The following is a 17,062-nucleotide window of genomic DNA, read 5'->3' on the forward strand; positions in this document are numbered from 1 at the left end:
GGGGAAAAACCGTATACGTTTTAATTTGGAGTCATACGGTTGTATAAGGTTGCATACGGTTTTTGACATACGTTTTTTAGCGGAAAACCGTATATGGTAAGCGTATTTGAAAAGCGTGGTGTGAACCCAGCCTAATTCGGAGGCCAAGTCATTACCTTGATATTTTTGTCATGTTTCTAGCTCCCAAATAAGTTTATCTTGGGGGCATTATCCTGCTGAAAAAGGGCCACTGTCATTAGGGGATCCTACTACCATGGTGGGAGGGCACTAGGATCAGAGACATTACATTACTAGTCAGGTGTTGAAAATAGGCCTGTCTGTGCTTCAATGGGTGGAGCAACCACTGGGTGGGGGGGGGGGAGATCATTCTCCATCAGAGCTGCAGGAAATTGTGGTTTCAAGCACAACATGCATCAAAGGGAGCTCAGCTGTGCTGCAATGGGTGGGTGACTGATCCTGGGACTTGAAGTTGGAGGGAAGGAACTCCAACAAAATGTAGTCATGTCACAAAAAGAAAGCAGCAGTGTTATGATGGACTCACAACATAGCCATTTATCCTCAATACAAGCATGGATATTTCCTAAGCATGTCCATTACTTCTGACAGGTAAGTACTAAAGTCACCTTATGGTGGATAAACACTATAAGACCATTGTTTCAGGTGTACATTGTAATAAATTTGGTGCAGGCAAGACCATGCCCCCTTTGCACAAAACCATGTTCCCTCTTCAGTGGGACCTCCTGCATAACCAGTTGCAGAATATCAAATGTAGCTATCGATTAATGTTCACAAAATTACCGTATATACTCGAGTACAAGCCAAGTTTTTCAACACGATTTTTTGTACTGAAAACGTCCCCCTCAGCTTATACTCGAGTGAAGGGGGAAAAAAAAAAAAAAAAGGCGAGGGGATGGGCCTGGTGGACTGTGGAAAAGTCATCTAGTCCCCCAGAGGTTCAGATTTTGTCTAGGTTGGAGGCCAGCTTCTGCTTGCTGCTGTGGTAGGAGGAGGTAGGAGTTCCTGCTCGTCACCAAAGTGTGCCATGACAATAATGTAGCACACCTTGCAACAGATATCAGATGTAACAAGCAGATAGCGGGACTACATTTTGTCTCAGGAGGAGAGGGTTGTACTTAGTGGAGTCTGATAGAGTATGTTCACGCAGTGGAATTCCATCGGAATATTCTGCACAGACATTCCACTGCAGCAGAGTTCTATCAATTCCAAAGGGTTTCTGCTGCAATGTACACACAGTGGATTTCCGCCCCATGAGCCGGCACATTTCCGAGTAGTTATAGTGTCCACTGAATTATTCAATTGTGCAGAATGTCCACCCATGGGTGAACAGTCTTCACATTTTTGGTTGTGTGACTATGGCTTTAGAAGTCAATTGACAGAGAATCAGGACTCTATATATTTATGCTGCCACAAATCACACATACTCTGCACTAATGTATGTCTTACAAGTGTCAGCAACCAGAGACTGTAACATTCTTAGAAAGAAGAAACAGAATACATCTTACATCTAATTCTTAAAACTAAATGAAATACATTAGGCATTTAGGAGCGTACCTGCACACATGGCCATCGGAGCACCTGAAAGATAAGAAGATAACAGTGAGTAGATTAGAGAACAGTGTCTTGGATCTAAAACCCATGATACCTAGACTTTCAAAGGAACATGTGTGGGCGAAGGGAAGGACAATTTCAAATTAAAAAAAATACACTTAACTTTAGATCCTGCCCATAAATGTCATAGTTATCACACACTGATCAGCCATAACAATTCAAAAACCAACCTAAAATTGTATAGGTCCACTTCATGCCACCAAAACAGCTCTGACCCATAGAGGCCTGGACTCCTCTAATGGACCTTTAAAGGAGTCCTCTGGTATCTGGCACCAAGACACTAGTGGCAGATCCTGTAAGTTTTGATGTGCAGACCTGTTTATTCTAGAAGGTCAGATTTCAGGGTAATTTGGAGGCCAAGTCACTACCTTGATCTCTTTATCATGTTCCTAATTCCTGAACATTTTTCACAGTGTGGCCAGAGGCATTATCCTGCTGAAAGAGGCCACTGTAATTAGGGGATCCTTCTACCACGATGGGGGCACTAGGACTGCATTAATGTTTAGGTAGGTAGAGCATGTTATAGTAACATCTACATGATGCCAGAACCAAAGGTGTCCCAGCAGAGCATTGCCATCACACTGCCTCCACAGGTGTTTTTTCTTTCCATAGTGCCTTCTTGTGCCATCTCTTTCCTGGCACTCTGCTGAAATGTTGCAAACACTTTTCACAATTCAGGTATAAATTGTACTTTGGTACAGGGGAGGCCAAACCACATTCCCTTTTCGGTGTGACTTCCTGCTTAACCAGTTGCAGAATATCAAATATAACTATTGATTAATGTTCACAAAATTACCGTATATACTCGAGTACAAGCCAAGTTTTTCAACACGATTTTTTGTACTGAAAACGTCCCCCTCAGCTTATACTCGAGTGAAGGGGGAAAAAAAAAAAGGCGAGGGGATGGGCCGGCCGATCCATCTTCACCCATCTACGCTACAGGGACCGTCCGATTTCCAGTGGGGTGGGTGAGCCGGTCTGGGCCGTCCATCTTAATCGGGAGGTAGGCTTGCGGGCTGGCCCTGGATGCTGCATTGACACCGCCACGCAGGGAAGTCCATGCGCAGCAGATGTCCGTGATGTCAGGGGCTTCCCTGTGCACGGACGTCCATGCGCGGCGGCATCAATGCAGCGGCACTACTCTGGGGCCGGCCCGCAGAGGAGAAGAGGTCCTCCCGGTCAAGATGGACAGCCCAGACCGGCTCACCATGGAAGTCGGACGGTCCCTGCAGCATAGATGGGTGACGATGGATGATGACAGGGGAGATGAGGGGGATCTGGATAATGACGGGGGGGGATGAGGGGGGTCTGGATGATGACAGGGGGGATGAGGCGGGGTCTGGATGATGACAGGGAGGATGAGGGGGGTCTGGATGATGACAGGGGGATGAGGGGGGTCTGGATGATGACAGGGGGGATGAGGGGGTCTGGACGATGACAGGGGGGGATGATGGGGGATCTCAATGATGACAGGAGGGGATGAGGGGGGGGGGTCTGGATGACAGGGGGGATGATGGGGGATCTCAATGATGACAGGAGGGGATGAGGGGGGGTCTGGATAACGGGGGATGAGGGGGGTCTGGCTGACAGGGGGGGGATGAGGGGGGTCTGGATGACAGGGGGGGATGAGGGGGTCTGGATGACAGGGAGGGATGAGGGGGACTGGGTGATGACAGGGAGGGGATGAAGGGGGTCTGGATGATGGGGGGGAATGATGACAGGGGAAAGGGGGGGTCTGGATGACAGGGGGGATGATGGGGGATCTCAATGATGACAGGAGGGGATGAGGGGGGGTCTGGATAACGGGGGATGAGGGGGGTCTGGATGACAGGGGGGGGGATGAGGAGGGTCTGGATGACAGGGGGGGATGAGGGGGTCTGGATGACAGGGAGGGATGAGGGGGACTGGGTGATGACAGGGAGGGGATGAAGGGGGTCTGGATGATGGGGGGAATGATGACAGGGGAAAGGGGGGGTCTGGATGACAGGGGGGATGATGGGGGATCTCAATGATGACAGGAGGGGATGAGGGGGGGTCTGGATAACGGGGGATGAGGGGGGTCTGGATGACAGGGGGGGATGAGGGGGGTCTGGATGACAGGGGGGGATGAGGGGGTCTGGATGACAGGGAGGGATGAGGGGGACTGGGTGATGACAGGGAGGGGATGAAGGGGGTCTGGATGACGGGGGGAATGATGACAGGGGAAAGGGGGGGTCCGGATGACAGGGGGGATGATGGGGGATCTCAATGATGACAGGAGGGGATGAGGGGGGTCTGGATAACGGGGGATGAGGGGGGTCTGGATGACAGGGGGGGGATGAGGGGGGTCTGGATGACAGGGGGGGATGAGGGGGTCTGGATGACAGGGAGGGATGAGGGGGACTGGGTGATGACAGGGAGGGGATGAAGGGGGTCTGGATGACGGGGGGAATGATGACAGGGGAAAGGGGGGATGATGGATGATGATGAGGTGGGGATGATGATGTATTTTCCACACTAGGCTTATACTCCAGTCAATAGGTTTTCCAAGGTTTTTGGGTATATATGGCATCTCCAAGGTTGTTTTGTATGTGCAAATGTTTAACTGCTCTGCGTTGAGGCACTACAGCACAGTGTTGGTGCTGTGTATTGTGAATGGTTTATTTATTGGTAGTGTTGAGCGCGAATATTCGAAATTCTGAATTTTTTCGGGCGAATATCGTCACTTCGTGATTCCACGAATATTTTGAATAAAGTGATATATATTCGTAATGACGAATATTCGTTTTTGTTTTTTTCTTCACAGTAAACATCACAACAATGATGTGTACTGTGTAAAAAAAAAAAGTGATCATCCCTCCTACTTCCAGCTTATGATCCAAAGAAGGCTCCAATATTATTTACTATGTGAGTCGGTGTGGAGCTCAAATATTTCGTATATGCGAATATGCAATTATTCACAAATATGGACACTGATCCCTCCCTTTCATTTCGAATTTTCGCATTTAAAAAAAGGGAACAAACATAGCGAATAGGTGAATTTAGCGTCCATATATTCACGAAATATCGTGAATTCGAATATGGCCCCTGCTGCTCACCACTATTTATCGGCTGCTAGTGTTAAAACCAAATATATGCTGTGTAAAAGAAAAGAATATAGGTACTATGTACCACAAGTAGTCCATCTCCTGAGGTTGGTGCTATGTACCACAAGCAGTCCATCTCCTGAGGTTTGTGCTATGTACCACAAGTAGTCCATCTCCTGAGGTTGGTGCTATGTACCACAAGCAGTCCATCTCCTGAGGTTGGTGCTATGTACCACAAGCAGTCCATCTCCTGAGGTTGGTGCTATGTACCACAAGCAGTCCATCTCCTGAGGTTGGTGCTATGTACCACAAGCAGTCCATCTCCTGTGAAAGCTGATGTATATCCTTTGTGATATGCACGATGATGCCACAGATGTTAACTCGCTGTGGAAAGAAGCTGGACTTAGTAAATAGCACCAACCTCCTTCATTGCCGTACATATCACCAACCTCCTTCGCGGTACATAGCACCAACCTCCTTCTTTGCCGTACATAGCACCAATCTCCTTCTTTACCGTACATAGCACCAACCTCCTTCTTTGCGGTACATAGCACCAACCTCCTTCTTTGCCATACATAGCACCAATCTCCTTCTTTACCGTACATAGCACCAACCTCCTTCTTCGCGGTACATAGCACCAACCTCCTTCTTTGCCATACATAGCACCAACCTCCTTCTTTGCCATACATAGCACCAATCTCCTCCTTTACCGTACATAGCACCAATCTCCTTCTTTACCGTACATAGCACCAACCTCCTTCTTTGCCGTACATAGCACCATTCTCCTTCTTTACCGTACATAGCACCAACCTCCTTCTTTGCCGTACATAGCACCAACCTCCTTCTTTACCGAACATAGCACCAACCTCCTTCTTTGCCGTACATAGCACCAACCTCCTTCTTTGCCGTACATAGCACCAACCTCCTTCTTTGCCGTACATAGCACCAACCTCCTTCTTTGCCGTACATAGCACCAACCTCCTTCTTTGCCGTACATAGCACCAATCTCCTTCTTTGCCGTACATAGCACCAACCTCCTTCTTTGCCGTACATAGCACCAACCTCCTTCTTAGCTGTACATAGCACCAACCTCCTTCTTTGCCATACATAGCACCAATCTCCTTCTTTACCGTACATAGCACCAACCTCCTTCTTCACGGTACATAGCACCAACCTCCTTCTTTGCCATACATAGCACCAATCTCCTTCTTTACCGTTCATAGCACCAACCTCCTTCTTCGCGGTACATAGCACCAACCTCCTTCTTTGCCATACATAGCACCAACCTCCTTCTTTGCCATACATAGCACCAATCTCCTTCTTTACCGTACATAGCACCAATCTCCTTCTTTACCGTACATAGCACCAACCTCCTTCTTTGCCGTACATAGCACCAATCTCCTTCTTTACCGTACATAGCACCAACCTCCTTCTTTGCCATACATAGCACCAATCTCCTTCTTTACCGTACATAGCACCAACCTCCTTCTTTGCCGTACATAGCACCAATCTCCTTCTTTACCGTACATAGCACCAACCTCCTTCATTGCCGTACATATCACCGACCTCCTTCGCGGTACATAGCACCAACCTCCTTCTTTGCCGTACATAGCACCAATCTCCTTCTTTACCGTACATAGCACCAACCTCCTTCTTTGCGGTACATAGCACCAACCTCCTTCTTTGCCATACATAGCACCAATCTCCTTCTTTACCGTACATAGCACCAACCTCCTTCTTCGCGGTACATAGCACCAACCTCCTTCTTTGCCATACATAGCACCAACCTCCTTCTTTGCCATACATAGCACCAATCTCCTCCTTTACCGTACATAGCACCAATCTCCTTCTTTACCGTACATAGCACCAACCTCCTTCTTTGCCGTACATAGCACCATTCTCCTTCTTTACCGTACATAGCACCAACCTCCTTCTTTGCCGTACATAGCACCAACCTCCTTCTTTACCGTACATAGCACCAACCTCCTTCTTTGCCGTACATAGCACCAACCTCCTTCTTTGCCGTACATAGCACCAACCTCCTTCTTTGCCGTACATAGCACCAACCTCCTTCTTTGCCGTACATAGCACCAACCTCCTTCTTTGCCGTACATAGCACCAATCTCCTTCTTTGCCGTACATAGCACCAACCTCCTTCTTTGCCGTACATAGCACCAACCTCCTTCTTAGCTGTACATAGCACCAACCTCCTTCTTTGCCATACATAGCACCAATCTCCTTCTTTACCGTACATAGCACCAACCTCCTTCTTCACGGTACATAGCACCAACCTCCTTCTTTGCCATACATAGCACCAATCTCCTTCTTTACCGTTCATAGCACCAACCTCCTTCTTCGCGGTACATAGCACCAACCTCCTTCTTTGCCATACATAGCACCAACCTCCTTCTTTGCCATACATAGCACCAATCTCCTTCTTTACCGTACATAGCACCAATCTCCTTCTTTACCGTACATAGCACCAACCTCCTTCTTTGCCGTACATAGCACCAATCTCCTTCTTTACCGTACATAGCACCAACCTCCTTCTTTGCCGTACATAGCACCAATCTCCTTCTTTACCGTACATAGCACCAACCTCCTTCTTTGCCGTACATAGCACCAACCTCCTTCTTTGCCGTACATAGCACCAACCTCCTTCTTTGCCGTACATAGCACCAACCTCCTTCTTTGCCGTACATAGCACCAACTTCTTTCCACAGTGAGATGACCTCTTACGGCATCTCGGTGCATATCACCAAGGATATACTTCGGCTCCGATACCAACGTCTGATAAATCTTCTTCATTTTCTCCACAGGAGGTAGACCACTTGTGGTACATTGTGCCTATTGCATTTCTTCTTTCTTTCACCGCATATATTTTGGCTTTGACTCTAGCAGCTGATGAATAGTCAATTCTTTTACATAAAAAATAAACAATTCCCGATACACAGCACCGACTGCTTTTTTCTTTTCATTTTACTGGCAACTGATAGGTGCATAGCAGTATTATTGAGGGTTATCAACCTATGGACTGATATTGACATTTAAAGAACAATACTAGTTATAGTAAAAAACTGATGTAAGGCTGAGCAACTAGTGGGAAACATTTTAACCAAAACAGACATCATTGTCTACATCCATACTTTTATTCATTCCTATTTTAATATACTATCTTTACTTTTTATAAACCCATTCAGTAACACCTTCTTGCTGTGGTCCTTTTTTTTTTTTTTACAGAAAAAGTGCAAATTACGGAAAATCATTGTCATCTTTATGACATTTTTGGAAAATCCCAATAAAAACACCCAAAATGCAGTAGAAATGTATCATGCAATAGCAGCCTAAAGACTTCTCTTGATAGTATAATTTTTCTAAAAAAAAAAAAGATAAGAAAGCACATTGAAACTGTATGTAGTGTGATCTGACACCAACCCACTTATGAGTCTAATGGGTTTAACCTGGGTGACCTCCAGCACCAGCATTCTGATTAGATGACCAGGCGCAGTGATCAAATGCTACACCCTCAGCCAGAGGCTTCATGGGAAAGGTAGGCTGCATTCTCAAGTCATCTTGGATACATTTGCAGTCAGAAATGGCTGAAAATCCATGCCTGCCACATCAGCTAAAACAGGTAAACAGAAGTCATATACAAGACCATCTACATTATTCTCTAATACTAAAAACAGACAGTATATATAAAACAATACAAATAAAGAAGCACAAAAGAATACTCAGGCAGAAGAGTGGGGGATGAGAGTAAAAATATACATCAAATAATCATATCAAGTAGATAGGGATGCATGTACAACACATGTATATAACATGTGAAAAAATCCTTGAACTAGTACCCAGGACTGTACAGGGGATATGTGCAAAATAGCAACAAGGTACATCTACCAATAAAAATGCTGGGCAACACTGCCGCACTTTGTCAGGCTAACTGAATCTAACCAAGCGAAAACGCATTCGGGGTAAGAGGTAAGAGACATTTTGCCTTTTAGGGTGCATGATTAATATTCCATTGTACTGCTTTTTTCTCCTTGTACTCCACTGCCATATATGACCTGCTATTAGCATTGATTAGGTGAGTGTCCACTTAGTGCGGAAGTGTTGCCCAGCATTTTTATTGGTAGATGTACCTTGTTGCTATTTTGCACATATCCCCTGTACAGTCATGGGTACTAGTTCTAGGATTTTTTGTGTTGTACATGCATTCCTATCTACTTGATATGATTATTTGATGTATAGTTTTACTCTCATCCCCCACTCTTTTGTGCCTCTTTATCTGTATTGTTTTATATATATACTGTCTGTTTTTTGTCCTTTTGTAACTCAATAAAATACTATTTTATGTGAATTTGTTTGTTATGGTCTGAAGTGTTTTGGTGTGGATAGTTTTTACTATATGGAATCTCAGATTGCCATTTTTTTTGGGGGGGGGGGGGGGGGGGATCATTATTCTCTAATATTAGCCTATGTCACGATTCGGCTGGCTGGAGGTGGATCCTCTGTGCCAGAGAGGGATTGGCGTGGACCGTGTCGGTGGACCGGTTCTAAGTTGCTACTGGTTTTCACCAGAGCCCGCTGCAAAGCGGGATGGTCTTGCAGCGGCGGTAGCAACCAGGTCGTATCCACTGGCAACGGCTCAACCTCTCTGACTGCTGAGATAAGCGCGGTACAAGGGAGTAGACAAGAGCAAGGTCAGACACAGGAGGTCAGGAACACAGTAATGGTAAACACAGTAGTAGCTTTCTCTAGGCACTAAGGCAACAAGATCCGGCAAGGAAGTGCAGGGGAAGTGAGGTAATATAGCCAGAGAGCAGGTGGAAGCTAATTAGGCTGATTGGGCCAGGCACCAATCATTGGTGCACTGGCCCTTTAAATCTCAGAGAGCTGGCGCGCGCCCCCTAGAGAGCGGAGCCGCGCGCGCCAGAACATGACAGCCGGGGACCGGGACAGGTGAGTGACTTGGGACGCGATTCGCGAGTGGGCGCGTACCGCTATGCGAATCGCATCCCCGCCGGCAATGTCAGTGCAGCGCTCCCGGTCAGCGGGTCTGACCGGGGAGCTGCAGGGAGAGAAACGCTGCGAGCGCATCGGGGAGGAGCAGGGACCCGGAGCGTTCGGCGTAACAGCCTATACTGCACTATATAAACAAAATTGAAATGGGAAGCCCTGTCCCGGACATATTTGGATAAACCATTAAAAATTTGAAAAAATGACTATAATTTGTTATCATTATTATCAAAAGTATCATTATCAGAAATGTTGGTAAAGAAGAGGAGAACTACAGTCTTTTTCAATGATTTACATGTAGAGCAAGGTAGACAATGGTCACCATTCACCATCTCTTATGTGGGTCTGATGCCAATGATAGATCATATGTCATTTGTAGGGGACATTATAAGCAGAGAAGTAACTGTCATGCCCAAAAGGTTCAAAGAAGTGACACCACTCACCCATTCCCTTTCCCATTCTTGGCATAGGCATACTACATGCCATAAGACGTGGCATACCGTACATGAAACCTGGGAAAATAAAACAGGGAGAACAATATAAAAATTCTATAATGTAACTAATGTCTGTATAGAAAGGAATATGTAGGGCAGTGATTCCCAACCGCGGTGTCGCGGCACACATGTGTGCCGTTCGCCACTGGCCGTGGTGCCGCGGGATTTTGCTGTGATTTTTTTTTTAAAATATCCCGCCCCGGCCTGCGCGCTTATGACTGGCGGCGCAGGGGGGAAGGGAAGCCTGCGTGCGCACTGCGCACACAGCGTCCCCCTCCCACTGCGTCCCCTGCGTCCCCCTCCCCACTGCGTCCCCCTCCCCCTTCTACTTTGCAGTGCAGTGGGCCAAAAATGGGTCCCTGGGGCGGAACGATCTTCACCTGCGCCGGAGTCCCGTGCCTGCCGTGGACCTGCAAAGCTGCGCGGATCGGCTTGCTTAAGGTACTGTACCCTTTCCACCCCTCTGTTACCCCTTCTCAACCCTGTCCAACCCCCCCCCCCCCCATCACCCGGGTCCACCATATACCCCCCCCCCTGTCACTCATGTCCACCCCCCCTGTCACCCATGTCCACCCCCCCCCCGTCACCCATGTCCACCCCCCCGTCACCCATGTTCACACCCCCCTGTCACCCATGTCCACACCCCCTCCTGTCACCCATGTTCACCCTCCTGTCATCCCTTTCACTCCCGTTCACCCCCTCCTGTCACCCATGTTCACCCCCTCCTGTCACCCCTGTTCACCCGCTCCTGTCACCCATGTTCACCCCCTCCTGTCACCCATGTTCACCCCCTCCTGTCACCCATGTTCACCCCCTCCTGTCACCCATGTTCACCCCCTCCTGTCATCCCTTTCACTCCCATCCACCCTCCTGTCACCCATGTCACCCATGGTCACCCTCATCCACCCTCCTGTCACCCATGTTCACCACCCTCCTGTCACCCCTGTTCACACCCATGTTCACCCTCCTGTCATCCCTTTCACTCCCGTCCACGCCCTCCTGTCACCCATGTTCACCCCCTCCTGTCACCCATGTTCACCCCCTCCTGTCATCCCTTTCACTCCCGTCCCCCCCCTGTCCACCCTCCTGTCACCCATGTTCACCCTCATCCCCCCTCCTGTCACCCCTGTCCACCACCCTCCTGTCACCCCTGTCCACCCTCCTGTCATCCCTTTCACTCCTGTTCACCCCCCATCACCCATGTCCACCCCCGTCCACCCTCCTGTCATCCCTGTCACCCCCGTCCACCCTTCTGTCATCCCTCTGTCACCCATGTTCACCCTCCTGTCGACCCATGTCCACTCCTCTTCACCCCTGTCCACTCCTCTACACCTCTCTGTCCATTCTTCTACACCCCTGTCACCCATGTACGCTCCTCTATACCCCTCTGTCCACTCCTCTACACCCCTCTGTACACTCCTCTACACCCCTTTGTCACCCATGTACGCTCCTCTACACCCCTCTGTCTGCTCCTCTACACCCGTCACCCATCTACGCTCCTCTACACCCCTCTGTCCACTCCTCTACACCTCTCTGTCCACTCCTCTACACCCGTCACCCATGTACGCTCCTCTACACCCCTCTGTCCACTCCTCTACACCCCTGTCACCCATGTACGCTCCTCTACACCCCTCTGTCTGCTCCTCTACACCTCTGTCCACTCCTCTACACCCGTCACCCATGTACACTCCTCTTCACCCCTCTGTCCACTCCTCTACACCCCTGTCACCCATGTACGCTCCTCTACACCCCTCTGTCTGCTCCTCTACACCTCTTTCCACTCCTCTACACCTGTCACCCATGTACACTCCTCTTCACCCCTCTGTCCACTCCTCTACACCCGTCACCCATGTCTGCTTCTCTACACCCCTGTCACCCATGTACACTCCTCTACACCCCTGTCACCCATGTCTGCTTCTCTACACCCCTGTCACCCATGTACGCTCCTCTACACCCCTCTGTCCACTCCTCTACACCCCTGTCACCCATGTCTGCTTCTCTACACCCCTCTGTACACTCCTCTACACCCCTCTGTCACCCATGTACACCCCTGTCACCCATGTACACTCCTCTACACCCCTCTGTCCACTCCTCTACACCCCTGTCACCCATGTTCACCCCCTCCTGTCATCCCTTTTACTCCCATCCACCTTCCTGTCACCCATGTCACCCTCATCCACCCTCCTGTCACCCATGTTCACCACCCTCCTGTCACCCCTGTTCACACCCATGTTCACCCTCCTGTCATCCCTTTCACTCCCGTCCACGCCCTCCTGTCACCCAAGTTCACCCCCTCCTGTCACCCATGTTCACCCCCTCCTGTCATCCCTTTCACTCCCGTCCCCCCCCTGTCCACCCTCCTGTCACCCATGTTCACCCTCATCCCCCCTCCTGTCACCCCTGTCCACCACCCTCCTGTCACCCCTGTCCACCCTCCTGTCATCCCTTTCACTCCTGTTCACCCCCCTCACCCATGTCCACCCCCGTCCACCCTCCTGTCATCCCTGTCACCCCCGTCCACCCTTCTGTCATCCCTCTGTCACCCATGTTCACCCTCCTGTCGACCCATGTCCACTCCTCTGCACCCCTGTCCACTCCTCTACACCTCTCTGTCCACTCTTCTACACCCCTGTCACCCATGTACGCTCCTCTATACCCCTCTGTCCACTCCTCTTCACCCCTCTGTACACTCCTCTACACCCCTTTGTCACCCATGTACGCTCCTCTACACCCCTCTGTCTGCTCCTCTACACCCGTCACCCATCTACGCTCCTCTACACCCCTCTGTCCACTCCTCTACACCTCTCTGTCCACTCCTCTACACCCGTCACCCATGTACGCTCCTCTACACCCCTCTGTCCACTCCTCTACATCCCTGTCACCCATGTATGCTCCTCTACACCCCTCTGTCTGCTCCTCTACACCTCTGTCCACTCCTCTACACCCGTCACCCATGTATACTCCTCTTCACCCCTCTGTCCACTCCTCTACACCCGTCACCCATGTCTGCTTCTCTACACCCCTGTCACCCATGTACACTCCTCTACACCCCTGTCACCCATGTCTGCTTCTCTACACCCCTGTCACCCATGTACGCTCCTCTACACCCCTCTGTCCACTCCTCTACACCCCTGTCACCCATGTCTGCTTCTCTACACCCCTCTGTACACTCCTCTACACCCCTCTGTCACCCATGTACACCCCTGTCACCCATGTACACTCCTCTACACCCCTCTGTCCACTCCTCTACACCCCTGTCACCCATGTACGCTCCTCTACACCCCTCTGTCCACTCCTCTACACCCCTGTCACCCATGTACGCTCCTCTACACCCCTCTGCCCACTCCTCTACACCCCTGTCACCCATGTCTGCTTCTCTACACCCCTGTCACCCATGTACACTCCTCTACACCCGTCACCCATGTCTGCTTCTCTACACCCCTGTCACCCATGTACGCTCCTCTACACCCCTCTGTCCACTCCTCTACACCCCTGTCACCCATGTCTGCTTCTCTACACCCCTCTGTACACTCCTCTACACCCCTCTGTCACCCATGTACACCCCTGTCACCCATGTACACTCCTCTACACCCCTGTCACCCATGTCTGCTTCTTTACACCCCTGTCACCCATGTACGCTCCTCTACACCCCTCTGTCTGCTCCTCTACACCCGTCACCCATCTACGCTCCTCTACACCCCTCTGTCCACTCCTCTACACCTCTCTGTCCACTCCTCTACACCCGTCACCCATGTACGCTCCTCTACACCCCTCTGTCCACTCCTCTACATCCCTGTCACCCATGTATGCTCCTCTACACCCCTCTGTCTGCTCCTCTACACCTCTGTCCACTCCTCTACACCCGTCACCCATGTATACTCCTCTTCACCCCTCTGTCCACTCCTCTACACCCGTCACCCATGTCTGCTTCTCTACACCCCTGTCACCCATGTACACTCCTCTACACCCCTGTCACCCATGTCTGCTTCTCTACACCCCTGTCACCCATGTACGCTCCTCTACACCCCTCTGTCCACTCCTCTACACCCCTGTCACCCATGTCTGCTTCTCTACACCCCTCTGTACACTCCTCTACACCCCTCTGTCACCCATGTACACCCCTGTCACCCATGTACACTCCTCTACACCCCTGTCACCCATGTCTGCTTCTTTACACCCCTGTCACCCATGGACGCTCCTCTACACCCCTCTGTCCACTCCTCTACACCCCTGTCACCCATGTCTGCTTCTCTACACCCCTGTCACCCATGTACGCTCCTCTACACCCCTCTGTCCACTCCTCTACACCCCTCTGTCACCCATGTACACCCCTGTCACCCATGTACACTCCTCTACACCCCTGTCACCCATGTCTGCTTCTCTACACCCCTGTCACCCATGTACACTCCTCTACACCCCTCTGTCCACTCCTCTACACCCCTGTTACCCATGTCTGCTTCTCTACACCCCTCTGTCTGCTCCTCTACACCCCTTTCACCCATGTACGCTCCTCTACACCCCTCTGTCCACTCCTCTGCACCCCCCTGTCCACTCCTCTACACCTATGTCACCCATGTACGCTCCTGTACACCCCTCTGTACACTCCTCTACACCCCTCTGTCCACTCCTCTACACCTCTCTGTCCACTCCTCTACACCCCTGTCACCCATGTACACTCCTGTACACCCCTCTGTACACTCCACTACACCTCTCTCACCCATGTACACTCCTCTACACCCCTCTGTCCACTCCTCTACACCTCTCTGTCCACTCCTCTACACCCCTGTCACCCATGTACACTCCTGTACACCCCTCTGTACACTCCTCTACACCTCTGTCACCCATGTACACTCCTCTACACCCCTCTGTCCACTCCTCTACACCTCTCTGTCCACTCCTTTACACCCCTGTCACCCATGTACACTCCTGTACACTCCTCTGTACACTCCTCTACACCTCTGTCACCCATGTACACTCCTCTACACCCCTCGGTCCACTCCTCTACACCTCTGTCCACTCCTCTACACCCCTGTCACCCATGCACACTCCTCTACACCCCTCTGTACACTCCTCTACACCCCTCTGTCCACTTCTCTACACCCCTCTGTCCACTCCTCTACACCTCTCTCTCCACTCCTCTACACCCCTCTCTCCACTCCTCTACACCCCTCTGTACACTCCTTTACACCCCTGTCACCCATGAACGCTCCTCTACACCCCTGTCACCCATGTACGCTCCTCTACACCCCTCTCTCCACTCCTCTACACCCCTCTGTACACTCCTCTACACCCCTGTCACCCATGTACGCTCCTCTGCACCCCTCTGTCTGCTCCTCTACACCTCTCTGTCCACTCCTCTACACCCCTGTCACCCATGTACGCTCCTCTACACCCCTCTCTCCACTCCTCTACACCCCTCTGTACACTACTTTACACCCCTGTCACCCATGTACGCTCCTCTACACCCCTCTGTACACTCCTCTACACCCCTGTCACCCATGTACGCTCCTCTGCACCCCTCTGTCTGCTCCTCTACACCTCTCCGTCCACTCCTCTACACCCCTCTGTCCACTCCTCTACACCCGTCACCCATGTACACTCCTCTACACCCCTGTCACCCATGTACACTCCTCTACACCCCTGTCCACTCCTCTACACCCTGTCACCCATGTACTCTCCTCTACACCCCTCTGTCCACTCCTCTACACCCCTGTCACCCATGTCTGCTTCTCTACACCCCTGTCACCCATGTACACTCCTCTACACCCCTCTGTACACTCTTCTACACCCCCCTGTCCACTCCTCTACACCTCTGTCACCCATGTACTCTCCTCTACACCCCTCTGTCCACTCCTCTACACCCCTGTCACCCATGTCTGCTTCTCTACACCCCTGTCACCCATGTACACTCCTCTACACCTCTGTCCACTCCTCTACACCCCTGTCACCCATGTACTCTCCTCTACACCCTTCTGTCCACTCCTCTACACCCCTGTCACCCATGTGCGCTCCTCTACACCCCTCTGTACACTCCGCTACACCTCTGTCACCCATGTACGCTCCTGTACACCTCTCTGTACACTCCTCTACACCTCTCTGTCCACTCCTCTACACCCCTGTCACCCATGTACACTCCTGTACACCTCTGTCACCCATGTACACTCCTCTACACCCCTCTGTCCACTCCTCTACACCTCTCTGTCCACTCCTCTACACCCCTGTCACCCATGTACGCTCCTCTACACCCCTTTGTACACTCCTAGACCCCTGTCACCCATGTACGCTCCTCTGCACCCCTCTGTCTGCTCCTCTACACCCCTGTCACCCATGTACTCTCCTCTACACCCCTCTGTCCACTCCTCTACACCCCTGTCACCCATGTCTGCTTCTCTACACCCCTGTCATCCATGTACGCTCCTCTACACCCCTCTATACACTCCTCTACACCCCTCTGTCACCCATGTACACTCCTCTACACCCCTTTGTCACCCATGCACGCTCCTCTACACCCCTCTGTCCACTCCTCTACACCCCTCTGTCCACTCCTCTACACCCCTGTCACCCCTGTACGCTCCTCTACACCCCTCTGTCCACTCCTCTACACCTGTCACCCATGTACGCTCCTGTACACTCCTCTAAACCCCTTTGTCACCCATGTCCACCCCTCTACATCCCTCTGTCACCCATGTACACTCTTCTACACCCCTCTGTCACCCATTTAAAAAAAAGTTCGGCGCCTAATAGATTTGTTTTGCAGGTTTAACGGTGAAGAATTGTGTGTGGAAGAAATCGTGATGATGGCCCGGACCAGATGGAGAAGAGAAGGCAACATTGCAAATTAGAGAAGACATCATT

At 50.8% G+C, this 17,062-nt stretch overlaps 1 protein-coding gene across 5 annotated transcripts in view; it reads right to left on the minus strand.

Moving 5' to 3' along the window:
- Nucleotides 1–17,062, minus strand: part of LOC130295933 (von Willebrand factor A domain-containing protein 5A-like) — a 159,136-nt gene that overhangs the window by 51,027 nt on the left and 91,047 nt on the right. For all 5 annotated transcript variants that reach the window (XM_056547289.1, XM_056547279.1, XM_056547271.1 and 2 more), the window contains 2 exons: nt 10,157–10,225; nt 1,573–1,596 (listed from right to left, as the gene is read on the minus strand). In XM_056547289.1, coding sequence (XP_056403264.1) covers nt 1,573–1,596; nt 10,157–10,225 — 93 coding nt within the window. The remainder of the gene's footprint in view (nt 1–1,572; nt 1,597–10,156; nt 10,226–17,062) is intronic.

Source organism: Hyla sarda, chromosome 1 (assembly GCF_029499605.1).
Source record: "Hyla sarda isolate aHylSar1 chromosome 1, aHylSar1.hap1, whole genome shotgun sequence".
NCBI classification, from domain to species: domain Eukaryota; kingdom Metazoa; phylum Chordata; class Amphibia; order Anura; family Hylidae; genus Hyla; species Hyla sarda.